The sequence below is a fragment of the Chamaea fasciata genome, unplaced genomic scaffold (genome assembly GCF_029207755.1).
Source record: "Chamaea fasciata isolate MVZ Bird 193981 ecotype frontalis unplaced genomic scaffold, bChaFas1.0.hap1 SCAF_1, whole genome shotgun sequence".
Taxonomy (NCBI): domain Eukaryota; kingdom Metazoa; phylum Chordata; class Aves; order Passeriformes; family Sylviidae; genus Chamaea; species Chamaea fasciata.
The window spans coordinates 61,563,701-61,591,241 of NW_027094086.1; the positions used below are offsets into that span (position 1 = coordinate 61,563,701).

General features: G+C 39.7%; 2 protein-coding genes across 3 annotated transcripts in view; one reads left to right on the forward strand and one right to left on the reverse strand.

Moving 5' to 3' along the window:
• Positions 1–15,193, forward strand: part of LOC136290446 (uncharacterized) — a 28,349-nt gene extending 13,156 nt beyond the window's left edge. Inside the window, exons 6-16 of the mRNA XM_066184861.1 lie at positions 1,749–1,826; positions 4,634–4,770; positions 5,330–5,449; positions 5,995–6,025; positions 7,972–7,993; positions 8,533–8,557; positions 9,428–9,466; positions 10,601–10,702; positions 11,806–11,911; positions 12,304–13,200; positions 13,970–15,193. Coding sequence (XP_066040958.1) covers positions 1,749–1,826; positions 4,634–4,770; positions 5,330–5,449; positions 5,995–6,025; positions 7,972–7,993; positions 8,533–8,557; positions 9,428–9,466; positions 10,601–10,702; positions 11,806–11,911; positions 12,304–13,200; positions 13,970–14,025 — 1,613 coding nt within the window. The 3' untranslated portion in view covers positions 14,026–15,193. The remainder of the gene's footprint in view (positions 1–1,748; positions 1,827–4,633; positions 4,771–5,329; positions 5,450–5,994; positions 6,026–7,971; positions 7,994–8,532; positions 8,558–9,427; positions 9,467–10,600; positions 10,703–11,805; positions 11,912–12,303; positions 13,201–13,969) is intronic.
• Positions 15,194–17,700: 2,507 nt separating this feature from the next.
• On the reverse strand, positions 17,701–27,533 carry PDCD6 (programmed cell death 6). Of its 2 annotated transcripts, none has more exons than XM_066184881.1 (6): positions 27,402–27,533; positions 24,016–24,077; positions 20,926–20,970; positions 19,868–20,020; positions 19,096–19,205; positions 17,701–18,241 (listed from the first exon to the last, which is right to left on the reverse strand). In XM_066184881.1, exons 1-6 carry the CDS (start codon positions 27,485–27,487, stop codon positions 18,143–18,145), a joined length of 555 nt encoding a protein of 184 aa, XP_066040978.1. In that variant the 5' UTR covers positions 27,488–27,533; the 3' UTR covers positions 17,701–18,142. The 2 variants fall into 2 exon arrangements, with proteins under 2 accessions (XP_066040978.1, XP_066040968.1); XM_066184871.1 differs by having other exon boundaries at positions 19,862–20,020.
• Positions 27,534–27,541: the final 8 nt, after the last annotated feature.

Genomic DNA, 27,541 nt, shown 5'->3' on the forward strand with positions numbered 1-27,541 from the left:
GAGATCTTAAGAGAATATGAAGTTACAAGTATGTTTACAAAAAGACTTTCAAATTTGAGACATAGTTTCTGTCTTCATGATGATCCAACAATATCGTAGTGAATCTAGCTAGTATTTTTTAGTGGGTGACGTTTTCATTTAATAAAACTGCAGCGTGTTCAGTGTACAGTGAAAGTATGACAAAGCAAAAGCATATAAACCAAGAGCAGTATGGGTTGTCTGCTATTAAGATGATACTACAACAAGAGTAGTTGTATGTTAGGAAACAAGAAGAAAATGGCCCTTACCTTGACAAGACCTTTAACTTTTCTCTGCTTGCATCTTTCAGTATTAAGTCTGAAAGATCATGTGCCTTTGTCTGTCAGCTTGGAAATGACCAGCTCACACTGAACTGCTGCACAGTCACACAAATGCGTGCATTTAAGTATTGATAAAAGTCTGTCTGTGGAGATGAATGAAGTGACACCAACTTGTTACATGTTGACTCTGTCACATGCTACTGCTGCATGTCACCTCAGGCGACAAAAACCCCAACCAAAATGTAGAAAGATTTTAAGAAGACTGTGCACTTTTGGTAGGAATGGGCTGAATTGTTGCTGTGGCAGGAGGTGTCCCACAAGGTATTTTGTAGCACTGTTAAATTGTTAGACGTTTTTTCATTAAATGGTTTAATCTAAAAGGTTACTGAAGTTTTTATTCATTTGCAGTCCTGGAGTTTGACTTGATGGCAGCACAGGCATATTTCTAATGGAATGAATATTTAAGAATGAATATGGAATTCCCTCTTGTGAAGTTGTGGTTGGGGTCTTAGCCATAACCTGACTTCCTAGTGGGAAAGAGAACACTAACAGTTCAGTGCTTGTGGTATTTCTACTTATTTGCTCCAATTTGAAGAAACTAGCAGTGTTAGTTATTCTCATGTAATTCATTGGTCAGTTATATGTAATTAGGTAGATGAGTTCTACTTCTGGACTTTTTTTTGCATATTAAATACACATATTTTAACTCTTCATCATGGTCTTTTATAATGTCCAACATTTGAATACACTTATGCCTCTCTGAGATTGTTTTGCAGGTATATTTAGCTGAACTCTGCTGGTATTCTAAACTAAAATGAGGAGGAATGCTTTAGAAGTGTTTTAGGCAGAGCAAAAATGAGGCTATTAAAACTCGGTGAGGAGCAAGATAGAGCCCTGATTGAAACACTGCTAGTTCAGACTCAGGAATATACCAACTGTGTCTGTGCAGCCTTTGGGCTGCCCAGGGCTCAAATGATATTTGCTGTATTAGTAAAGATTGTGTTCTTTGTTAGCCTTAAGGCAGTATAATTCTTGAACTTCAGACTCCAAACAAGCAGTCCCAGAATGTTGTATGAGTACTAGGGTTTTAAGGGAAGGAGGAGGTTGGTGGCTTTTCTTTTTTTCACGAGAATTGACACAGCCTGGGACATGCTATGAATGTGAACTTGGTATCTTTCCTCAGTGAACTGTATTGTGTTAGAAGTCTTGTTTTGCTTATTTGGTTCTTTTCTTGAAGACATGAAATTCTTGTGTTTAAAATTGGTAAGGAAGACAAAGTGTTGGACTTTTTCCTGTGGGGGACTGAGGTCTTACGTGTTTTATTTATGCATTTCGGAGTGTAAATGAATTTTGTCACCATTAAGGTCTCCCATTAGAAAATCCTTTAATATCACAGACACTATGTGTAAAATGTGTAATGTCTCTTTATGTGTGTATTTTTTACTTCAGTAAAGAGAGCATTCACAGGGTACATAACCTGTCTGAAGGATTTTATGAATGATCCCAGAAGAGAAGAACCTCTAATCGGTATGGTTTTTTGTTTTATAAATTGTGTGCCTTGAATTTATTACCAAATGGCTTTCTTTTGAAATAAAAGGTGGGATTTTAGTTACTGTTCCATTTTCTGTAAGTGTATTTAATAACTTACCTGTCCCATACCATTTAAATTTTAGTTAATTGCACTGGGTGTTATAAAGGCCTCCTTAACTGTTAACTTGTTCCTGAAGTAGCCATCTAAGTAAAGAAGCTTTTTCCAGATCATGGAATGGCTGAGGCTGGAAGAGGCCTAGGCTGATCTTAACCCCTGCTTCAAGTCCCAGAGGAGATTGTCTGGGACCATGTCTAGATGGCTTTTGAATATCTCCAAGGTAAAAAAACCTACAATCTCTCAGGGAAATCTCTGAGAGATTCCAGTGCTCAGTCACCCTCGCAGTCAGAGTGTGTTTCTTGATACTCAGACAGTATCTCCTGCTTCAGTTGTGCCATTGCCTCTTGTCTTGGCACTGGGCACCCCTGAAAACAGCTCCCTCTTTGCACCCTCACCTCAAGTATTGATGCACAGTGGTGAGATCCCTGCTGAGCCTTCTCTTCAGGCTGAGCAGTTCCAGTTTTCTCAGCCTTTGCTCATAGGAGAGATGCTCTAGTACCATTGTCATTTTCATGGCCCTTCATATGCCCGTGTCTCTTGTACTTGGCAGTCCAGAACTTGACACAGCACTCCAGGAATGGCCCTACTGGTGCTGAGTGGAGCCTGCTGGCAGCACTCTGCAGCCCAGGATAGCATCAGCCTTTGGCTCATCTTCAGCTTGGTGTCCACTAGGCCTTTTCCTGCCAATGTGCTTCCTGGCTAGCCAACCCCCAGCATGCCCTGGTGCCTGGCTTGTTTTTCTCTGGATGCAGGACTTGGCACTTCCCCTTGTTGATCCGCCTGAGCTTCCCGTCAGCCCAGCTCCAGTCACTCAGGGTCCCTCTGGATGGCAGCACAACCCTCTGGTGTATCAGGCATCCCTCTCAGTTATGTGTCATCATCAGCCTTGCTGAGGTTATGCCCTCCATTATCATCCAGATCATTAATGAAGGTTTTGAACAGGACTGGACCTGTACTAACCCCTGGGATGCACTGCTGCCTTCTGGCCTCCAGCTGGACTTCATGCCACTGGTGACTTGTCATCAGTCATGGTTCTTTGTGGCTTTCTGTTTGGTGGGGTATACAGGTGTTTCCGCTTAGTGAGATACTATTCCTCACTGTCCTTGGCTATACTAGAATTAGTGAGATTAATTTTAATGCTTTCTTTCTGTTAGATTAGGCAACCTTTAGGAAAGAAGCAAGGCTGCTTGTCAGTGGCCTTAGTGTTTCAAGTTTATCATGGTGGCCTAGAGAAATAGGTTCTCTGATGAAGGCCTAAGTAGCAAGTTTCCTAGTATTAGCAGAAAATTTCTCTGTTTAGTGCATTGTCTTGTAGTTACTCCACATAATAAATTGCTAGGTTTTTAAATATTAATACTTTACTATAAGCATTTGTAAATAAAAAACACTTCTGTTGCAAGAACACTTTCAGTTCATTTGGTGATAGTTTATTTTTAGAGTTAGGATTTAGCAGTATGATACTGTAGCGGGTCTGAGATGAAGCTGAATTTCTTCATAGCGGCCTGTATGTTTTGGATTTGTGAATAAGCAAAAAAAAACCCCCAGTGGTTTTTTTTCTTGTTGCTGAGCAGTGCACCTGCATCAAGATTGTTTTGTTACTCTGGGTCCTCACCCCTTGAATAAGCTGTGGGTGGGCAAGAGGCTGCAAGGTGGCACTTCCAGGGCAGTTGACCCAACTGGCACAAAGGACATTCTGTACCATATAATGTTATGCTCAGTAATCACACTGTGAGGTAAAGGAAGAGAAAAGGGGGAAGCAGGGTTTAACTTCCAAGGTGGCTGTTCAGAGACTGTGGGTTGGTATCGGTCTGCTTGTGAGGAAGTGAGTGCTGGGTTTTTGCATGTTGGTTGATTTGGAGTTTTTTCTTACCCCTCTTTCCTTGACTTATTAAACTATCTTTAAGTCCATGAGTTTTGTTGCTTTTGTTCTTCCTGTGTTCTCCCCACCCTGCTGAGGGGTGTGGGATGTGACTGGGCAAGCAGCTATGTGGTTCTTGGCTGCTGGCTGTGTCAACCCATCATGAATAAAGAGTACTGGAAATTACAACATAAGGGAACAGCTGCAGCATTTTCCTATTTGTTTTATACTGCTTTTAAATTTATTATGTTAAAGCTTTTCAGAATAAGACTGAATTTCTGAATACTTTTAAGGGATTGTCTCAGTAACTTCTAGGAAAAATGAAGAAAAATCCCATTTTCATTCTTGTAATTCTTAAAAGTTTATGGAACATTTTCAGATTATGATTCAGTTTTTTGAGGTGATTATTGTCTTTCCTACATCTGCTTTTACTCAGATACTGTCCAAATTATGTTTGACTAAGTATTTTAAATGCAGTTTTTAAATCTAGACATTTGTAGGGCATTTCCTATTCTCATTCTCTTTCTTAGTTTCTTGAAAAAATATCCCAGACAGGAGTAAAGGTGCATGAAATATTTTTGGTGGGCCTGGAAATCTGCCATAGATGGTGTATTTCCTTTCAGAATAAGACATTGTAAAGACATAAATTTAGCTGTTGTGAGTAGTAAGTCCAGAGAAGTGTTGAAGTGATCCTAAAGGAGTATCAAATTCTGAGAAGGGAATAATTTCAAAGATTAATTTTGAATTAATTGAGCAGCGTTGAAAAGAATGCATCTGTTTCAGTAGTCTGTAGTAAAATAGATATATTTGTAACTCTTGCTTTTACAGGTTTAGAACACGTGGTTGAAATCAGATTTAAAGGAAGAAAAGAGCCACGTTACGAGTGCAGGCTGTGTGGGTGTAATACAGAGGTGGCACCTATGATAGAACATCTTAGCGGATATAAACACAGAAGAGAATACATTGTGAGTAATTTTGATGCATTTTGATCAAAATTTCTTTATGGTACTCCCCTTTTATTTTTTTTTCCTAAACAATTAGATCGTTTGAAGTTTAAATCCCCATATGATAAATTGCCAATACTTACATAGTTGACTCTCCCTGGGTCAGACCAACAGGAAGAACTCTAATGCTATGGGCTATTGAGGCAGTGCAGTCCAGGGCTGCTTGTCTGTTTCAGCTCCAAAGTCTGTTCCTAAGTGTTCAGATTGCTTTCAGGATCAGGTTCCAAAAACAATGTGATTCTTTTTTTATTCCCCAGCATGTCCATAGCATTGCTGGATTTGGTACAGAGGATGTTGCTTTTGCTAGCAAGCTTTGCATGGTATCCATTTTTTGTTTGGAAGACTACTTTAGTAACTCTTAAAATTCGATTAAATATGTTGCAGAGAAGAAGTTAGCTCATAATACTCAAATCAATGTTTACCAGTCTTTTGAAAGCTTATCCAGAAGGTGAATTGTGTAAATTTTTTAATATTGTGATAAATTTTGATATTAACCTTTTCAAGCTGGTTTTGTTTACAGTCTAAAGAATTTCCAGATAAAATGAGGAGAAGACCAACAGATATAAAAAAATGCAAAGTCTCGTTTCTCAGACGGATAGCAGAAGAGCTAGAGAAGAGTGAAGGATTAAAAATGTATCAGGTAATTGGAAGTAAATGTAAAGTATCTGTTAATATGCCTTCTATCAGTGCATTTATGTTTAATAGAATAATTTTTAAAATTACTGCTGGCAAAGCTTGTTAAATTTCTTTCTTGTTTCTAAGAAGTGTAGTGAGTTGAAATAAGGCTTACCTTTAGGTTGCCCTGAAAAATCCAGGGAAGAGAACAGTAGTATTGAAATTCATCGAAGGAAAAAACCAAAGCTTTATATTTCCAGAGTTTTAGATGCTTTAAATTCAAAATTGTTCAGTCTGAATTCAGTGCTTCAGAAACTTTATTACTTCAATAATTTTTAATTTTTGCAACTTAAAGTTTCTCAAATGTAAGCAGATTTTCTCTCAAATTTCATTTATATTTAAAGGATTCTTTATCTGTTTGGGAGGCATTTAGTTAATTTACTTAAATTCAATTTAATTATGTTGGCATAAATAAAAGTACTTGTTCCTTTCCTAAAGGCAGTTGCAGTAGAGACTGTTGTTACAGAATTTCAATCAAAAAGTCTAACATGAAGCTTTTTCTGTTTTTAGATTGAAGGTTACGAAAGACCAGCTACCTCATGTAAGTCTGTGAATTTCTTGAATATAGTAGATTTGATATAATTGATATTTGGCCTTATTTGACTTACTATTTGAACTCAAAGGGTTTGACTGATGTAAAACATTCAACTTGTAATACCACAAAATGTTTTCATAGTTTTTTTTCTGGTTTTTGTGATTTTTGGAGTGATGAAAGAAGGAAATTGCCAGACTTCCAGTCTTCCTTAGATTTTTTTTAACTTCTCGGTTCCAAAGGTGTTTATGATAACTGCAGTAATTTGCTCATCAAGGAAAGTAAAAAAGTATGGAAAAATGGTACTTGGTGACTTTCTCTGAATAAGCTGATAAAGTCTCCTCTACCTCATTTCTGTCTTCAAAAGACTTACATGCTGAATCACTGGTAAAAGTGGAAGTTACTGTTCTTTAGCAAATCCATTGGAACAGGCAATAGAAACGAAACCCACAAACATAAAACCAGCATCTTCCCTCATACAGTCTGGCTGAGTTACATCTTTTGTTACTGTAGGTGTGCTATAAATCCTTATTAATGCCAATCTGGAGGAATACCTCCTTGCTACCTTTTGACCATGGTGTTAATATCAGAAGGAAGGTGCGTTTGATTGAGGTGGTGAAAGTTGCATAGATCAACAGAATTTGTCAGTGTGAATACTGCTGTAGGAGCCTGCCACAGCAGTGCTTTTTTTTTAAATCATTGGTGACTTCTGTGGCTTGTACTTTTGAATGATGGCCTGCAAAACGAGGTTGCAGAAATCTTTGTGAAGAGGAGGGAATGTGACCTGGTAATTAGCTCAGTAATTCTCAGTTCAGAGTAAACTGACATTTGTCAAGTCAGCACAGACTCCTGTGGAAGTGGAAGACATGGTCAAATATCAATCTGGAACATCAAAAAGAGTGATCCCACCCAGTCATACAGTATATGAAACACTGGAAAAATGGGCAAGAGGGAAGTTATCTGCAAAAGCGTTGTGCCGTTCGTTATAAAGGTTTGCTCTGGTTAGGTGATAAGGTCAACATCAAGTGAATTCCAGTAAAACCCTCTCTGGTTATTAGAAGAAAATCATGATTACTGGGTTAGCAGCAGTAAGTAGCTTTAGACTAGATCATATTGGCAAATTTCAAAACTCTCTTCTGACAATGAGAGTTGAGTTTGGGGATATATTTAAGAAAGGCCGCTATTACCCATGTACTACTGTGCAAGCAATGAAAGGGACATTTAACAGCTTCATCAGCATGTGTTAACCATGTTAATTGGAGCTGGTTAACGTGGCAACACAAGTCTTTCAGCCTTGTCTTGTAGGGCCAAAGACGTCACTTGTCCTGAGAATTATTACGTGTCCTGTTGCTTATCCTGGAACACCTGTGTTGATAAATGCTTAAGAAGTGAAAAGTTATGTACCATGTAGTAGCTGGTTCTCTGAAGCATAGTTACTGTCTGAGACTGCCTTGTTTTCTGAGCTTTCCCTCCCTCCCTCCTCATGCTTATACACTGGTAGAGATGAGGTGATCAGACATTCCAACCCCCATAACTTCTTGCTGGAAACTTAGCTATTGTATTTAGCTAAGTTGAACTAAGACTAACTTAGCTTTTAGGTTCACTGGTATCTACTCAGAAAAAACCCCACATGCAGACCTTGTAACTTTTTTTCATGGAGGGGACAGGCCTACCTCAGTTTATTCCAAACAGCCTTCTGGTGTGGGATTCAGCTGCCTGAACACATATGCTGTAGGGTACCCTGCAAAGCCTTTAGGGCACAAGTCTCCCACAGACTTTTCATCAAGGATGCCTGCTGGTTTCTAAGATATGTGTGCTATCTGCTGCTGAACCTGCCCTTTACAGAAACCACAGCCACTTCATGGCCAGTAACTCCTCTGTTTGTGTAATGCTTCTGTTGCAGTAATACATTGCAAGCCTTGTGATGTTGCTAATAATTCTTTTTCATTTTCTAGCCCCATTGAAGAAGAAAGCAAGGTGAGAGTACTACCTGCACAGAAGAATCAAAAGAGATTTTTTAATCTATTTTTCTGTAGCAATCATGACAATGGGGAAATATTTTATATTGTCTTTCCACTGTACTTACTCCTCTTCTGTAAATTGTTCCTTTTTGTCTGTGAGGAAATAGTAGCTATAGCTTTTGAAATACTGCACTCAAAAAGTAATTGCAGTTGGAATTTCAAGCTGCTTCCATTCTGTGTGGGATATCATTGCTGAGTAAGTTTTATAAAAAGCTGTTTATTTAGGAAGAAAAAAACCCAACTCACCATTATTTTAGTCATCTCCTTTAGCTGATTTGTAAAGGAGTTCTTCTGTACTGCTGGTCTCTTTGAGAGTCAATCAGAATAAGGACCTTTACAGCATATTTAAAACACTGTTGTTTCTTAGAGAAAGACATCCAGTAAGTAATATAAATTTGGAAACTGAAATATTTTGGTTCTAGATACTATGAGTAAACCTAATGTTTTAGTAATATTTAGAATGTATCTTAATACTGTAATTTCTTTTTTTTTAAGGTTGGAAGATGATTATAAGCATGAGGTATGTAGAGGCAGTGACTCCACACAAGTGTTCATCTACCCACAAGTGTCTCATGTTGTAGCAGTTTCTTTATGCTTGTTTTTCATTTTTCTGGAAAACTATTGCACTTTGGCGTCATTTACTATTTTGTTAATATTGTTGCAGAAGCAATTGACCTAATGAGTCAGAGTTTTGTGTTCTTCACAGCAGAGGGGAAGAGAATACAGTACATTCACCTTAGTTCTCATAAATCCTGTTCAGAGCCACTGAGAGTCTCAGAGCAAGCGTTGTCAGGCCAGATCTCCCAGCCTGTGCAGCAGTCTCCCCTTACCTGTTTTGTCCCTCTTCAGATCAAGACAATTCTATACTGAAAGGTTGGTTTAAATCTTAAGATATATCTAAAGATTTACAATCTTTTTTTCTAACTCAAAGGTGAAATTCAAAATGACCACTGAAATATCTGTCCTGATTGGAGACAAACACTGAGAAGTGCCTTGTTTTTATCTTAGTGGCAGAGTTGGTTGTGTAGGCCTCAGGCTGGTCAGGTAGTATGCTAAATGCAGCTGAGCACTTGACTTTTTTAAACACGATTTTGCTCCTGAGTGAGGAGAGGCTGGGAAGGATAGGTCCTGTAGGTGTGTGGTGTAGATGTGAAATGTGTTCTTCCTGGTATTGGAAGTAATGCAGTTGTGTTTGTATAACTGCCACCAAACTGATAGTGAGGATCTAAAGTTACACGTTTATGGCTCTGACCTAAAATTATATCTTTTCTTTGTGTTGATTTTTGTTGTTGAATAAAAGATTAACATGTCTTGTTCTGTACAAGATGATGTAACAACTGCTGTAAAATTCAGTCTTTTAAATTTTTTTCCCTATTGTACAATCCCACAGAACGATCCTGTTCGAAAACAGAAAGCTCTGGAGTTCTTGGTATGTATGTCAAATAATTGTGATGAGAGTTGTGAAGTTTCACTAGTACCATGCAGTGAATATTGTGAAGGCTCTGATTACTGATCAGACTCATTTGACTGCAACATTTAATTTCTCTTTTAGTGGACTCTCCCCTGAAAAGTTAGTGCTGCTGCAGCTTAGCTCAGAGCAATTGGCTGGATTAAATGTGAACTCTTGGTCTGTTCTGTGGATGACTCTCCCCGTTGCTGAGGAGCCACCCTGACAAGCAGAGTTAATAAGCAGCACTGATGTGTAGCAGCTCAAGTGCTGCTGGCTGCCTGTATCTAATGGGATGGTTGATAAGGGTGAGCAAGACGAGCCAGTCTGGTCTGGCTGCCAGAGCGAGCACGGCTGCTTGTCTTGGAGTGATGGGGGAAGTTTTATCAGTTCTGTTGCTGTTGACAGTGGCATAGTAATCCTTGGTTTGTCTTTGTGTTTTATGAAAATACCTGACTGTTTGTGTTCACTGTTTTACTCTGTGAAAGTCGTGTTCTGTACCTAAGGCAAATGGAAAATTTCATTTGAGTTCGAATTGTGTTTATACACCAAGCACAATTAGAAGTAGAAGCAGAATGTTTTGAAATGTGTGCTTCATGGTTTCCACACTGTGGTTTCTTGTGACTTCAGAAAGAGAGAGACAAAAAGCAAGTCTAAGGAATAATAAGTAAATGACAAAAAAACTTGGTAGTTAATTGACTTTTATCTACAGGAATCACAGTTATTCCTTACAAAAGACCACTTATATTCTTTTAACTTACTGTAATCACTTACAAATTCATTTACTTAGTAATCAGCCTGAAGCTTATTTTTTATTCAATTTTCTACACAGAAAGCATAAATTTAGGGCTTGTGCCCTTCTCCATCTCCCACAAAATGATTATGGACTGACAGTACAGGAGTGGCACAGAAATCCAGTTTTATGTTTTACTTTTTATCAGGCTATAACTGTGTTCCCAGTTTTATTGTTTGATATTTTTGTATACATTTATTATAAATGCCTTATGTTAACCAGTAGTGTAAAATATGGTTATACCCAAAGTATTATTTTGATCTTGTTTGTGTATATGACTCTTTGGCATCCTAATGACCAATTATAACCATGTTTTTCGACAGGAGACTTTTCACATCACCTCAGACTCAGAAGCAACACTTGTTGTTCACATTACACAGGAACTCATGGAGGCTTTGAAGGCCTTTTGTGAAAAGAAAGCAGCAGTAAGTAACTTAATCTTGTCCAGAGTTGTTTTGCTGTTTACCAAAGGAGTGGTTAAAATCACTGTGTTAACACCCTGCCAACCTGTAACAGTTCAGGCATGGGTCAAAACCCCCAGTTAAATGTACTTAAATTTTCTTCTTTTACAATTTCTCAGTAACAAAGATATTAATTACATAGCACATTTCTCTTAGTATTCCATTGTCGTGTATCTGTTTTGGCTTCTTTTTGTGTGTGTGTGTGTGTGTTCTGTTCTGGGCACCATTTGCTTCTCGATGACAGGTTGTCATTCTTTTTCTGGTGGGCCCTTGCTTGATAGCTTTTGTTAGAAGATCAGTGAGGCTTTAAGTGTCCCCCAGATACGCCACTTTTTTCTTTCATGGGCCTGTGGGTAGGTCTGTCTTTCGCTTAAGTTGTAGCTCTGCTCTCAGTTGAGAGTTTTAATCTGTTAAGACTAAGGTAGGCAAGACGTCCTCAACTATCTGTTGGTCCTTACAAACCTCCATAGCTTCTTTGCAAAGAGGTTGACTACCTGTGGAAAAAGGAATCTGAAGAAGTACCAGAATCTGTGAAAAAATGATTCATCACTCTGGCAGCTACTGGTTCACAAAATTCAGGATGTGTTTTTTTTTCTGAAAGCTGTTTCAGACTGTTTTCTCAATTGTATGTTCCATGTCAGGTGAGCTACAGTAACTGTCTCTCTTCAAATGCTGCCACCAACACCAGTTAAATATTGTTTCTGTAGCCTAATCTCTCTGCTGGACCTTCCATTCTGCATTCCCCAGATGGAGGCAGGATTTGCAAATGCACCAGTTTTATATTTCAGCCAGGTGATGATAAGAGAGATGAGGCAATAATTTTGAAACAGGAGACTTTGTTTTCACCAGACACTACCTTCTGTTCTCCTGACATGTACCTCTTCCAAATAATACTTTGGAAAATGGTGGTATAATGTGGTAACAACACACCCCTCTTAGAGACTTTGCTGTCACCTAAAATTGTACTTTGCTGACTTTCTATGGGAAATTTGTTGTCTTTCAAAATTTGTAAAGTTCTTAAATTCTTGCATTCCCAAACAGTCATTCTGACCTTTTGCTTTACCTAGGATAATTACACGGACAGTTCAGGCCCACTGGTGTCAGTATCTCAAGATGAATTTCCAGAAAGGAAAAGCATCCCAGAACACTATGGGTCAGATGGAGACTACAAAGGTAATTTAGATATTTTGGTCTACCAGTTTTTTCTACTCTGGAGACTGCACAGATTGTGAAAATTTACTTTTATGGCCGGCCATAATGCTTCTTAGCTGGTGTACTTGCGTGTCTTTGCCCTCTGAGTCAGTTCAGGATATCATTTTCCGAAGCTTTAATGACTTAACTGTCTGAAAACATTCCTGTCTCACTGAACAGTGTTACAGCAGTTAAGGTTATGGAAATTCAAGCAGTAACCCTTCCTGATTTGGGTGAAAAGATGCCAAACTCAGGTAAGATAGAAAGGGAGGAAGTGGGAGAACAGAAGGACACATCATAAAATCTGAAAGTAGTTGTGTTTGCAGTTGGTATTTTAATATTTTGCTAACTTTTACTGCTCTTTATTTATTCAGGAAGTTCTGACTGGAATCAAGGTTTTTTGTCTCAGTATGAAGAGTATTCTGAAGCTGCTTCTTTTGCTCCTGTTCACTCACACAGTTACCAAGCAGATGGTGGATCATCCTCCTGTCATCTGAGATCTGACAACTTTGCAATGGTATCTCCACTCAGGGACTCTGCTGTTGACCCTTACAGTCCTGTCAGTGGTATCAGTGAAGGGCTGAGACAGCTCAGAAACTCTGTGTTCTGCAGGAATTTGGCTGCTGGGGCCTCTTCATACGAGACCAGCCTAGTGAAGGAGTATTCAGCAGAATACATATCCACTGGTGTGCAAGGAAGCGAACACCTTGATAACAGACTCTCATTTGGCTGGGAAAATACAAAGTGGAGGAATCAACAAGCGTGTACAAAAGTAACGCATGTAGGTGACCAAGAATTACCCTATTCCGATTCTTCTGCCTCATATCCTTCATCTGGAAGATACTCTACAAACTATACTCCACAAAACTATTCCTCTTACAACAACAGTGAGTCTGTGAATACTGGTACACCTTCTGCAAATTCTGCTGTTTCAGGAAGAGGTGGCTCCAGGTGGCACCAGGACACTAGGTGGAATGAGTGGAGCGAGGACTCTAGGTGGAACCAGAACTCTGGCTGGAAGCAGGAATCTAGGTGTCAAGGATTCAGGTATCAGATATCAGGCTACCAGAGAGACTGGAGTTCGCATCAGGACTCATTTTCTGGCAGTGGTTCGTACCAAGACCACCAGCACTTCAGAAGCTCAGAAGAGATGTTTGATGGAGTTGATGTCGGTCTTGCTCCCAACGCTGTGAACAGACTTCTAGGAAAAGATGTACCTACAATGACCAGTATGCTCAAACAGTTGGCTCCATATTATCCAGGACTTCAGAGTAAGATTTGGATTAGTTTGCATCATGTGAAATGAGTTACATCAGCATGGTTGCTTTTAACATAGGCAGGAGATTGCAGGTTGCAGAGATAGGATGAGCTATTCAGGGGAGTCAAGCTCGTTTTGCTCACATCTGTATCAGCTCAAGAAAGGCATTTTTGCCTCTCTGAGGACACTATGCCTCTTGGCAACTAGATGGAGCAGTGAGTGGGAGGAGATTCTGATAGCACAAAAAATTCCTGATTTGAAGTTTGTCCTAGGTCATCTTTGTCAGCAGTTTGTATCATGAGTTGTACTGGTAGGTTTGCAGTGATGGGAGGGGAATGTATTGGCATAAAGAAAAAAATACTGGAATTCATGCAGAACCAAACCTGGATGGCATTATAATAGATAATCCAAATGAATCAAAACCCATTGGGATAACAAGAAAAATATTATCAAAGAGCTGGTTCATTACCTGTCAATTTCTTTTTTCCAGTTACTGTAGGAATAGTCATTAATGTTGAGAATAGTGCTGTACTATTCAAAATGAGAGTTTCTCCTTTGGAAATAGATTATGAGAGGGATTTAAAGAGAAATGGGCATATGCTACTGCATAGCTGTCATTGGGCATGAATTTGGACAAATGCAAACTATGCTTCTGGTACTAGAACTCTAGTTAATTAGGTAGCTACTTAATAGTAAAACTTTCATTTTCACATTCTATATGCTGTATCATGGAAATACTATGAGATAGAAGTAACTCTAATGTCTTTATCTCTCCTTTCCAGAAATAAATACTCAGACATTCGTGAATGTGCTAATAGAAACTAGAGAGAAAGACTAAAGAGCAACAACAGCTGAACTGGAAACAGATGAAAAGATTTGAGGATCTCTGTCACTTGGCTGTCAGGAAAGAGACTGCATTTAACTCTGTGTTTGACTGGCTTGGGAAAGGTAAAGGGAGGTAGTGTTTTAAGTTTTTAACATGTGAAATATAGCTGGAACATGAAGTTGCACATACTGGGTGAACACACTATTTTGTTTACGCTTTTTGTAATGTATTTGTTATATCTTAGTATATTACAGAAAAGAAATCTTTTGTTATTTTTTGAAAATATGTTAAAATTACTCTGTCAGCAAAAATAATCCTTTTAATACCCTTCTCAATCCAGAAGAGAAAGGTTGGTTTACTTTTATGTTACCTACTTAGGAAGAATATTCATTGAAAATACAGGTTTACTTTCCTTCACCCAAATATACGGCCAGTTTCACTAATTTGAGACTTTATAATTAGCATATTTTTAGAAATTGATACACTACATTTCTGTTTAGACAGAGAAAGGAGAATGTCACAGCAAAGGTATTCTGTCTTAATGTGATGCTATATGAGGAAAATGTAATCTATACTAGAGGACTGGTATGTAATGGGGCATATTAGTTTCGTTTTTCTGCAGAGGAAGAAATGGTGTGAAATACATGCAGATTTTTAAATCATGCTATTCAAAATGAAATAATTATAAATTGTCTTAAAAAATAATTTGGCAGATGGATCCATGCTAAAATAAAAATTCTTGATTGTTTCTACTGGCAAAAGCATATTAAGAAATAGTAGAACCCATAAGGCAATCAGGGTAAAAAATAACAGGAAAAAATAAATAAACAAAATGTTGTACTAACTGAATAATACCAGTTCATAATGTGTATCAGAGCCACATGCTCATGAATGCCTGGCTTTAGATATCTGCTTTATGTAATTAAAACCAGCTTACGTGGAGCTGAAGAAAGGAGTTAAAGTGAGACAGTTTACTCCTGAGTGTCTGTTTTCCTTTTCACTGCTTCATTGTGGACTATCATTTTTCTTCTCACCCGTGCTGGAACTGTGTCTCTGCATTAAGTTCTTGTACTGAAGCAGGGTTGGTCTTCATCAGCTGTCATAAAACATTCTGGACCTTGTTATGTAAATTTTAATAAAAACTCAACGAAACAATTTGTTATTGAGCATGTAAACTCAATTCCCCAAAATTTTCCGTCTGACATTATTTTGTTTCTGCATCTGAAAAGATCCACTTTCCTTTTTCATTCCTGTTCAGTCCCCTTTACTGCTTCACTTACTGAAGTGTTGGAGTGGTTTATAATGTCACACACCTTTTAGCTGTGCCATACACTTCCATCCACTGAATTAGATAGTCAACCTTCTTGCTTAAAAGGGAAAATGGTATTTTTACTACCAGAGGTGTCTGCCAGAGTTTTGATTTCAAAGTCTGTAGGATGGATCAGTTATTATATCTACATTTAAAAATTACCAGAAGTTATTTACACAAATGTTACTGCCACAGTTTTTTTCTCACAGAAAGTGTAGTGCAACTAAAATTCTGTAGAAAAAGATGTAGGAAGAAAAGTGTTGCTAGAAAATATTACTGCTGCAACTGTCAATTCAAGTTAAAACCTTTTCATTTGAGGTTGCTGCAGAGAACTCTTTTCCTTATTTCTCTCTTTTGGATTTTACTGCCATCACTGAATACCTCAGTGGCATACAGCAGCTGGATGACCTCCACCCACATTAGATTCTCTTTCCACCTACATGTTCTTTTTCCTTCTGCGCAACAGTTATTGTCCCTCCTTTGTTGTTGTGCAGAGTCTTGCACTGGGGAAACAGTTCTTGCATTTTGAAATGGAGTTGGAGTAGCTGTCAAATTAAGACAACACCGATTTACTAAAGCTTTCCTGAACTGTAGAGGGCCGAGTACTCCTTACTCCCAAGAAACCCCTTTGCCATATCTTGCTCCCGTGTAGTATAGAACTGGAGCAGAACTCTGTCTAGACTCCAATCCTCCTTCAAACAACAACCTCACAAAGTAGGTCCTGACAGCCTGCAGAGCAGCATGGATGCCAGGCCCATGTTAGCACCAATGCAGCTACATCTCAGGCCTTGGCATGGAGACAATAGTTCTCAGAATGCACCTGAGCCCCTGGAGCAACCTTCCAATTTCCTTAAAAAGCTGGTGACAGAAATCCAGACTGGAACATGTCTTGGATTGAGGATAAATGGTCTTAAAGCTTTTAGCCAGTTTCTTGCTCTGTAGTGTACCTGCTTTCACACCTTTATAAGTGTGTGTGCCGTTGGGACAAGGGTTGTTCCAATCCAGAGCCACCTTGAGGATTCTCTGCCTCAGTGATGCTCCTTTAGGAAGTGCTGGAGCCAGCTGTTCTGCACCAGGGCAGTGAAATAGAACAAGACCAGCTGGACATGGAGACATCCTTCAGGGGAGACAACTGGGGAAGTTTCTCAGATTCCAGCTTTTTAGTTTGTACCTTGGACTTACTAATACTCCTCAAAATGCTTCCCAGAATTACTGGATTTTATGGGAGTGTATGATCCAAAGGGACAGGTTCCTTAGTGGGAAAGAAACAGGGCAGCCAGCTCTTTTGAGCCCAGAAGTCTGGGGCTCTTCTGTTTAGTTTCTGGAGAGAGCATATATAGTTACTATTTCAGCCTTCTAGGGAGGAGAGGGTTCAAAGAGTAACTGATGGAAGTATTTTTCCCTTGTTTTCAAGGTAAGTGACTTTCACAGGTGTTGGATGAGGTGATTTCTGATACTCGTTGTTATTCCTGACCTCCTTCCTCACTCCAAACCAATTCCTTGTCTTTTGGGTGATGACACCCAAAGTGCTTTCGGAGAACTCCTTGTTTCGATGGGCTTATGCTCTGGGGGCCATTGGTTTTGCCCCACATATCTGATACCAGAAGAGTGTTCAGAGTGTTGCTGAGCTGTCACTAAGGGTGTGATTATCACTTGACAAAGAGTAGCAGCTTCTCTGCATGACAGATGTTTGATAACAGTTCATTTTGCTGCCTCCACGCTGACACCAGACACTCTGGGTGAGAACACAGAATCACACAATAGTCTGAGTTGGAAAGAGTCCACAAGGATCACTAAGTTCAGCTCTTCAGTGAATGGACCATACAGAGATTGAACATGTGAACTTGGTGTCATTTGTGCCATTCTCTGACCATCTGAGCCAATCTCAGGGTCACCTGCAAGTCACTTTGTAACTCTGACTGTTGTTGTTTTTACTTTCTCCAAGTTGCTTCTTCAATTAGTGCAAGAGATGGTGTGTGACTTCTCTTGAGTTTTTCCACTCCCTCTCATTGGCTGGAAAGGGTGAGATGTAAAGTTATGAGAATGTCTGACTGTCACTTCAAGGCCACTTCAAATACGTGCTTCAGCACAAAAAGGAAGATTTCTGATGTTAAATGAGACAACTAAGCAAAGGGAGCATATTCGGAGTCAGAGTTTGTTTTTGTAGGGAGCTTATCAAGGACATGCAGTATGACCTTCTTCATAACCGTGAAGAAGTTGTATTTGGAGGCATCCCAAGGATACCCTGAAAGAAGGAGGCAGCTAGAAAATAAAAAAAGGCCATCCATGTGGAGAGATCCCTGAATTGGAGAAAATGAGAATACAGAAATAAAATCACGATCCCCGTAAAGCTGCACAAAAGGGAAGTAGACTAAAAGTTGACCTAGTATTTTTACTTAATTTTAAATTCTGTAATAAAAATTAATACATTAAACTCTTAAAAAAGTAAGGCACATGCAAAACATGTTGTGCAATTTCTGGCTTTCAGCTGATATAAACTAACAAGCATTATTTTAATTTGGCATTTCTAAAGAGTCATTTTTCCCATGCAGGATATGTGTAAGAGGTAATGTTCAACATTTTACCAGTTAAATCTAGATTCTGTGCTTTCTGTACTACAGTAAGCAGAGATGGTCATATCATACAATAATACAAAATAAAAACCAACTCAAGTACAGATTCTGATGGTGATTACCAACATACAAAATTTAAGAACGTGATGTTACATCCATAATAATACATCAGTGATCTTATTCAGCAGAGGATGATTTGGCAACTCCAGTCTGTGTAATGCCAGTGCACGATTCCTGGTTATCGGCGTCATACGATGCTGAAGACCATGGAGAGATACTGCTCATAAGACACCTGAATCCAGCCGTCCTGATCGGTGTCATAGCGTCGGAACACATCAGTCAGCCTCTGAGCAGGAGAGAAAAACAGTGATAGACATTTCTGTTCAGACTGCCACAGACTCCCCTTGACACCTGGGCTTCTACAGCTTTATGAACCCTTTCTGTTTGTCCCCTCTGTAAAGATAGCTCACTGCAATAATGATGCAATGCCTAAGGCTACCTAGGCACTTCTTTATAGACCAGACAGCTTTTTGTAACTGACTTTAAAGCAGGGGCAAAAACAGTGCAATGTTTGAGTCATCTGGAAACAGAATCCAATGCATACCTTGTCCCTCTCACCTTCTAGGCTAATATGCTTCGTGTGCCATTGCTGTCTGAGCAGTCTCTGTGTAACCCCAGAGATGTGAGGCAGTATAAAGGACCAGAACAACTGCCAGCACAGTTTCATTAGCATCAGCTGAGTGATAAAAGTCTGTTATTTAGACACATCAGTCGCCTCTGTATTCATTTGTAATTTAAGGCAATTATAATAGTTACAGAGATGCTACTTTTACAGAGAACTGCTTTCCCTCCATGTTCTCTCTCTTGCTCTCTGTGTTACTGAAAAGTTGGGAGATTTTTTGTGTATTTCTACCAGTTTCCCTGCAGGAACAGCTCTGCAGTCTGTATTAAACTAACAGACACTGTAAAACATTGATACTATTTTATGCTTTTTTGCCCCTCACCCTTTGCTTGAGATGCAGAGGAATTACTAATGAAACCAATACACGAAGATGTTTCTAGCACTTGTCATATACTTAGTTCAAATGACTTATTATAAATAAAAACAAGTTCTAGATCCACTGTTAAAGTGAGAACCAGAAAAGCTTAAGAAAAGGTATTTTTTTTTCAATTAACATCAAAGTACATCTCCTTTCTTACCTGTAGAACAACACAGCACTGAATAAAATCATCAAAAGCAACTTGTCCTTTTCCCTGTCTGTCAAATTTCCGAATAAGGATATCATAGAATTGATCAGACAGTCGGTAACCTTGGAAGAAAAGAAATACTTTAAAAGGTTTCAATTACAGCAGTCCTTCTATAAAAAGGACAAGGTTGTTTAGCAGGCATGTGTAACAAAACCAGAAAGGAGGAGTTACAATGATTTTTTTTTCCCCTAAATATCTGTGTTAAACTAAAATGCATGCAATAAAACCCATGCTTAATTATATTCAGTCACAGCAAATGTAATTACAGATTAAGGTGACTGACTGAGGGAATGGTTTAGGGCTGCAGCTCAGGTCTTTACAAGTGAAGTGGCTGGGATGAAAGTTCCTTAGCCATCAGAATGCTCTCATTGCATAGACAGCTGGCCTTGTTTTAAAAAGTGGCAAGTTCTATCAAGTTCAGACTTTGCCTGAAGCATTGGTAATGCTTTCAGAGCGTGTCACAGAGGAGACCAGAACTGGATGTGTCAGGACATGCGTGGAATGTTTTCCTTTTTCTCTATTTAAGGCAAGGGTTTTAAAAAACGTGCCTCTGGCATGGGCATCTTTAAAAGGTACCTTATACCTAAAAGGAGAGCTGCCCTTCACCTGCCTCCTTTTTAGTCACATTTGTCAGAGCAATACAGCTCTGCAACAGTATCAATAAGCAGCTTATTCTATGACATAACCCAGTCATAAAAACTAATTACTAATGAATTACCAAAACCTGTTAGTGCTTGCTTTAGTTCATTTTTGTCAATCATTCCAGAATTGTCTCTGTCATACGTTCGAAAGACATTCTGCCAGTCTGTGATGTATTTCCAGACTCCCGTGAATTCATTGAAGTTCACACCCCCTTTGTTTTCTCTGTCAAACATGCCTGAAATAAAAAGTAAGAAACAGATATAAAACCTTAGTAATACTATTCCTCAGCAAGATCTGTCTGCCAGGAATTTAAGTAGATAGCAGGAGTGCTCTGTGGAAGGTACTGAAGAGAAAAAAAGCAACTGCTAAAATTGAAGTGGTAATTTGGAAAGTTCTGCCAAGAAAAAGCAGAAACAGTGTTTTTGTCTCCGTTTCAAACTGAGGGCTTGATTGATCTTCTAGTGATCAATCAAAATGGGCAGAGGGGTGGACTGTTCTTCTCTAAGGACATATTAAAAAGTCTTACATAATTTCCAAGAGTGCTGGGATATTCATCTGCATTTGACTTACTGATGCTGTTATCTTTATACAATAAGATGTCACCCAGTGATGGAACTCAGACTGCTGCTGAACACTTACTGAAAATAAAGCAAAAAATGTTGTCCTTGGATATATGAACTGTGTGGATTTATTGTGCTTGAATCTTGATCCTTCTGTTCTTCCTCCATCACCTTCCACGTTACTGGCAATTAGTTTAGACACTAACAGAAATCAAGCATTGTAAAGCTTCTGTTTGTTATTTTTGGAGTAAAACATAGGCTTAAATTCAAGACAGGAAAAACTACTTTCCAAGACAATTTATATATAATATATTTTTAGAAAATTCAAGATAACAATCTCCTCATGCATAAATTACATTTATTATCTAATCAATTATGCAGTAACATTTCTCTGGCTACTTTGACAAGTGCACATGTGTGTATGCAAAGGGCATTCCTCTATTAATTAAAAGGGAAAATAACTTACTACCGCTGGACACTCAGAGGAAAAACAGTGTAGCAATTGAGAGCATTCTCAATTATCTGAACAGATCACGAAACAGTATTTTAGGACTATGTCACATCACAAAACTACACTCACCAAGAATTGACCTGACTGTTGCTGGATTAAATGGAGTCCACGTGCCTGAAACAGAAAAAATTACTTAGTTGAGAATTAAGAATTCTTCAACGTTTTAAAAACTGCAACAAACCAAACGAATCAGTTAAGAACACTGAATTCAGAGCTCTGTGACATGGAGCTGGCATATCAAAAAAATAAGGCTGCTTGGAAGTAAGAAAGTCTTACTATTCGGAGATGACTTCAGACAAGTGCTTTACAAATACCACAGAGAAACCATCACTTTTAAGGCTGCAACAAAAAAACCTAACAAACCTTGGAAGATCTAAGAAGGACTTTTTCATTCTAGGCTGTCAGGAATTGGATAAAAAGCAAGATCTAAACTGAAGTACCTCTTTTCTATTGACAGGAGCAGAAGTGTTTTAAGTTGTAACTCAATCAAGGCCTCTTATCTGTTCCTCAGTAAAAACCCATCTGTTCATTTCCTTTTTACAGGACTATTCCAGGGCATTTAGTTTCTGACAGAAGAGAAAGGGTTCCCAACACAGCATAACCATGTATGGTTGCAGTTTAGAGTTGTTTAGTACAAATCTCACCTCCATTGCTAAAACAATTAAGTGTTAGTTTGAATTAGTATTTTTAGACCGAGAAATGTTGCTGCTTGAAAGGGCCTGAGCAGTAATCATCTGGAGAGGAGCTCTGCACTTCTCTGAGTATCCAGAGGCTTGTCATTATGAAATAGTTTTCACTTGGTTGAGAGCATTCCTGAGCGCTAGGAAGCATTAAGCTTTAGACAAAGAGGAATCCTGTGCCTCATCTAGAATTTCGCCATCGATTCTCCAGAGCCTGTGAAGGAACCAGGAGCACGAACCAACACACAATTGACTGGCTGTGGTTGCCTGCAGGGACCCAAGCAATCGGTGAGACCGCAAAGGAGTCGTGAGCCGAGGGCGCTGCGGAGGCGCTCCCAGGAAGGTGTCAGCTGAGCACAAATCCCAGCAGAAGGGCCGGGCTGGGATCAGGCACGTTGGATTTGCTGGGTCACGGGCAGTGGTGCAATTCTACAGGGACAACCCTGCACCGTAGGCAGGCCCTGTGACTATTTGCACATCAAGAGGAACGTAAGCAGAAAAAAGAGGAAAAATGGCTCTGAAAATGCTGAAGCTATTTTAGACAGAGAATATCAGTACCTGGGAGCTGTGTGTCTGCTCAGAAAAATAAATAATGGAATTAATAAGGTGAACACTGAGCAGAATAAGAGGAAAAAGTGAAAATACAGTCTGAAAGTTAACCCATTTCAATTCTTGAAACATTGAAGTGACTCATACAGCCGCCACAGAGTGAGATGTCAGCAACTCCAGAGGTGAAGAACTGTACTGATTTCAGCCTGTTCTAATAAACAGTGAAGACCATTCCTGTCTCTCCTTTCTGACTCTAGTATTAACTTCCCACAGCAGCACAGAAGAAAACAAGAAGGAAGTGAAGAATTTTATTGTGCCAGCAGTTAGACAAAGTGATGATCAGCCCCTCCCAGGTAAGCACACTCTTATCTGCATAAACTTCACAGGTTGAAGATGTCAAATTGTAAAAACCATACTGAACTTCAAATGTCAGTGAGCACACTGCAGACTTTTTAAAATGTTTTAGAAATAAACACATAACATTCTTTTAGCCCATGTTAAATTGCAGGACAGCTATGCACAATCATCCACTAGAGGATATATTTTGAAAATGATATACTGAATTGTTAGTGACTTTGATGTACATAGAATCTCTTGGAATGCAGGAAGCTTACAGTTCTGTAAATATTTTGTCTAACATTTGGTAGGCATTCTTCATAACTGCAAAGCACTGAAACTGCTAATCTACACTGTAAATAAGGAAAGAAAAGAGTTCAGTCATCACTGCCTATTACCCTTAAATTCAATCATATGAGGAGATATTTAAAATATATAAAATTAAAAATGGCAGGTTCATATGAGACGATATTTAAAAAATATAAAATTTAAAACAGCAGGTAAAATTTAAAATGACAGTTTCTCATCGTTCTAAATAGCACTGTAATCTAAATGAAAATGGTGACTTAGTTTAACTTAGTTTTTGCTGAAGATTTTATTCAAAATTTTTATTATAGATCAGGTCTGGCAGCCACAACACATTGCTTTTAATTTATCAGATACATTATTAAGCAAATATTCTAGTAAATCCAGTTCAGTTGCAAGACTGCAGTTTTACTGAAAAGAACCTTATAAACGTATTTCAAGTCAGGCAATTACTGACAAAAACAGGCCCTTCAGCCTGTGTGTGCTGCAGCTCACAACATCAGTTTAAGCCCTCCTCAGCCACAAAGCACAGGCGGGATAAAGGAATAAGCTTTGGGAGAAGGGGAAGTTGATATGGACTCAAAGGCGGACAAACAGCCTGAATATGCCCTTTTTCAGATTTCCAAACAGGAACAAACCCCACGGAGTACAACCCTACCCACCCTGAGTCATGGGAGGAAAGCAAAAATAGGCTACTGGAAACATGTTTCCTTTTTAATTTTGTTTCCATGAGTTGACAATCCCCTAGTTATTCTTTGAGTATTGCAACAAGGAACTGACAGAGTTTTAATACTAGATCTAGAGTGCACCTTTCTACTCTGTTATAAAAAACCCCAAACATACTTTATTTCCTACACCATGCTGTATGAGAAATAAATTATGAGCCATGAAAAGGCTGGTTGTAAACAAACAGCTTTGCCCAGGTTATACACTGATTCTGGTTAAAAAACAAAGGTTCAGTACTGATGAGCAAGGAATATATGAATCACTGGTAATGATTTCTAGGAAGTAGAGCTGGGAAAGAAATAAAGGGATCTGCATGCCCTCATTCCTCAGAATACAGACCAATAATGGTTACAATAAATAATAAGTTTAAAACAAACAAAAAATCACCAGGATTGTTTATTTTTTTCCCTTTCTAGCCCTTTGCTGTAGATTTAATAGTAATTACTGAGTGGTAGGAACACTTCCCCCTCCCTTCCATACAAAGAATGATGGCATCAAGTAACCATTCTCACAACGAATTTATCATGAAGTTTAAAATGAACTGCCTCATTTACAGACTTACCATTAGATAATGCCTGCTGAAGTTCATTATCAGATATTATTCCACTCCTGTCTTTATCAACTCTGGGAAAAAAACAAACAAACGAAACAAAAACAGGTAGTAAGCTTTAAATGGCTGAAATTAACAAGTTCTACTTACTGAAGACCTCGACATTCTGGTTCTTACTCACCAGATGAAATTATTATTTTCCTGGAAAGTCTCTGGAACATGATAAAAGCCCCAAAGAAAACTGCAAGACCTACTTGTGAGTGAAGAGACACACAGAAACTGACAATGAAACAGTTTGGGCATACTCTGCACAAGGAAGTATTTTTATTTCTGTTTAAGGCAACTGCAGAGCACACATGCTGGTTAAATCCACAAAATGCCTAATGTTACAGTAGCAAGCTATGTGTTAGGAAAAGTGGAGCAACAGGTTTGTCACCCAGACTCTCTCACATGTTGGCAATGGAGAAAGTCACTTATGTGACCAAAGGACTGAAAGACTTGATCGATTGCAGGGCCTTGACCCTGCAAAGGGGCTGAAAGGGGTTCAAAGAGGAAAAAGCACAGGCAGGTTCCAGCTTTCATTGAGCCTCCACAGTCCATTGTCTTAATGATTCAAGTTCTATGCCAAAATTAATCAATTAAGTAATTTCTGCCCAAATAATGAATGATCATGCCTTCTTTAGAAGGGTCTCTGAAAGTGGTGGGGACTTCCCTCCATTTCATACAAGGACATTGCCCTTGCACTGACAGTTTTCGTTTCCCTTCTTCTAGCACTCCAAAGCAGAGTCCCACTCAGTTGAACCCTGTTCACAGAAGCTGATTTTCTTTTCCTTTAGTTCTTACTGTCTTTTTCTAAACACTTTCAGTTCATTCTCTTGCTTCCTTTCCCACCTCCAAGAATTATGTAACCTGCATGCAACACTAAAATTGCAAGCATAAATTGCAAAGATTTCAATTACAAATAGATATCTCCCCTTTTTAATCTGTTTATCTTAATATTGTGAACATTTTTTACCTTTTATGAGCTGCTACCAAGTGCTAAGCTGATATTTTCATGAAAATGCATTATGACCTACTTATCTTGCTCCTGAGCATCATCAGTCAGCACATTCCTTTTGTAAACAAGATTATGCAAAATTAGAATGGGTTTTCCTCATGGACATCATTCCTACTCTGGATTCCACCTGACATATGGGGATCACCTGTCATACAGGGATCGTGACAGGCTGATACAGCCCAGTCATTCAGGACTGTAAGGTGCTCCTGCACACTTTCACAGGCCTCAGTTACTGCAGGAACCAGCAAACCTCACCTGATCATTCATCCTCTTTTCGCAGAATCATAGAACCACAGAATGGTTTGGGTTGAAAGGGACCTTAAAGATCATCAAGTTCTGATGCTTTAAGTTTTAGCTTTCATATCTGCAGATTCTGTGCTGCCTAGGGATGTAGTTCTGAGCCTCATACGAAGTGCCAGTAAGCTCTCTTCACAGAGTAGGTAGACAAAATAAATCCTTTTCCTGCTGAGAACCAAGGACAACTTGCAGCCCGACAGCACAAACAACTGTGGACTGAAGGGAGGAACAAGAAGGATGAGACCACACAACCTGGAGCTGTAATTGGACAATTAAACCCCAATATGCAAATGGACCAAAAGTTATAAAAATGTAAGATCTCGTGACCAGTCAGTCATTTTTGTGACTATTCTTAGTCCACCCTGGGTGCAGCCTTGGCCAGGCACCTGTCCTGCCCAAGGTGGATCCTGGAGGCCTTTCAATACATACCTACTTTATTCTCTAGCTCTGTCCAGTCTCTTGTTTCAGGTCAGCCTTCCAAGGCATCAGTTCCACCCCTCGGCTGTGGGCAGGGACACTTTCAATTACACCAGATGGCTCAGAGCTCCAGCCTGGCCTTAAACACTTCCACAGCTTCTCTGGGCGACCAACCTGCTGCAGTGCCTCACCACGCCCACAGTATAAAACTTCTTCCCACCATCCAATCGAAACCTACTCTCCTTTCCCCAGCTGCTCCCGAACGGATTACATAAAGATCCCAGGAGAGCTCCATCTGTCAGCGTGGCGCATGACCACATACACACCCTTCAGTCAGTTTTCCATCCACGGAAGAAGGCTTCCATTCATTCCATGTTTACCGAATTTCTTCAAGGGCTAGTGTTGGGAGTATTTTTGAAAAGCATGCAGATTAGATGAACTACTCCAATTCTAGCCATGGTGTCCATAGCCAATCCTTACCAAATCTAGTCCAGGATTTATACAGGAGTCTGCCAGAAGGAATATTTTCAACAAAAGCCATGCAACTCTCCTAACTACGTTAATAAAAATTAATTTTTACTTATTTTCCTGGTGCAGAAGTTAGATTGTTGATCTGTTTCTTTCTGGACCCTTTAAAAAGAGAAATGACTTCATGCATGGCTCTGCCGGGTCCTCAGAGGAAGTTGTTTTACAGCAAGCTGGGTAGGTAAGCTGCTGCATTCCTGAGTCACTCCATAAATATCAGCCAGTTTTAGAAACTTAGTACTGTTTGTCTACTGCTTAACCTCTTCTTGCTGCTGCTTGTGTCAGAGGATTTGTCTTGACTCATCTCCCATAAAAATGGATCCAACGTAGGCACCTCCCCAGTTTCCTCAACATGACATAATTGGGAAATCTCCTTTGGCTTCTTTACTGACAGGATCTTGCCAGTGCGTTTGTTTAGCACAAGCTTGCTGACTCCCTCTGCTCCAGGAGAATTCAAGAGAATACTTCACAGAACCATTTAGGTTGGAAAAGTCCTCTGAGATCATCAAGTCCAACCTATGACCCAACACCACCATGTCAAGCAGACCATGGGACTGAGTGCCACGTCCCGTGTTTCCTTAAAACACCTCCAGGAAGGGTGACTCCACCACCGCCCTGGGCAGTCCATTCCAATGTCCAATCACCCTTGCTGAGAAGAAATTCTTCCCGATATCCAACCTAAACGTCCCCTGGTGCAGCTATGTCTTCTCGCTGGTAGCTTTAAAGTCTTCCATTAACATTTATCAGATTCCTTTTTACACGCCTTCCCTGTATTGCTACACTGATCCTCCTGACTCTACTATCCTTTCTGCAATCTCAGGTTAAAAATTACTTCAGCACTTTCAAGGTTACCTTCTCGCTCCCATCAATCCCCTTTACCCTCGTTATAAAACACAGCCACATTAATTCCTCCTCAACCCTTCCTTACAGATTCCTCCCACGGGGAAACCACCGCGCTGTTTACAGCGCTGCCAGGCTCCCCGGCAGCCAAACCCCGTGCTGGATGCGCCGGCCCGGTGACCGGACTCCCGCAGCAGCCGACCCGCTTCCGGCACCTCCCCTGCCCGCCGGCTGCCGGGCCCGCCGTGGCGGCGGAGCTCACCTCTGGAACACGTTCCACAGGAAGGAGGGATCGGGCAGGGGGGCGCCGCCGCCGCCGTTCGGCCGGTGCTGGTACCCCGCCGCCATGGCCCCGCGCGCCGCCGCCACCGGCCGCCCCTGACGCAGCGCGCCCGTGACGTC

What these genes read in the sequence shown, in the direction of transcription:
- PDCD6 (XM_066184871.1), bottom strand. Translation starts at nt 27,487, where the DNA reads ATGGCGGCGGGGTACCAGCACCGGCCGAACGGCGGCGGCGGCGCCCCC. An exon ending in AACAGTCAGGTCAATTCTTG is followed by an intron (nt 20,021 to 20,925) that starts GTGAGTGTAGTT and finishes TTTTTATTTCAG; the next exon opens with GCATGTTTGACAGAGAAAAC. An exon ending in AGTGCTGTGTTGTTCTACAG is followed by an intron (nt 18,242 to 19,095) that starts GTAAGAAAGGAG and finishes TCTCCTGCTCAG; the next exon opens with AGGCTGACTGATGTGTTCCG.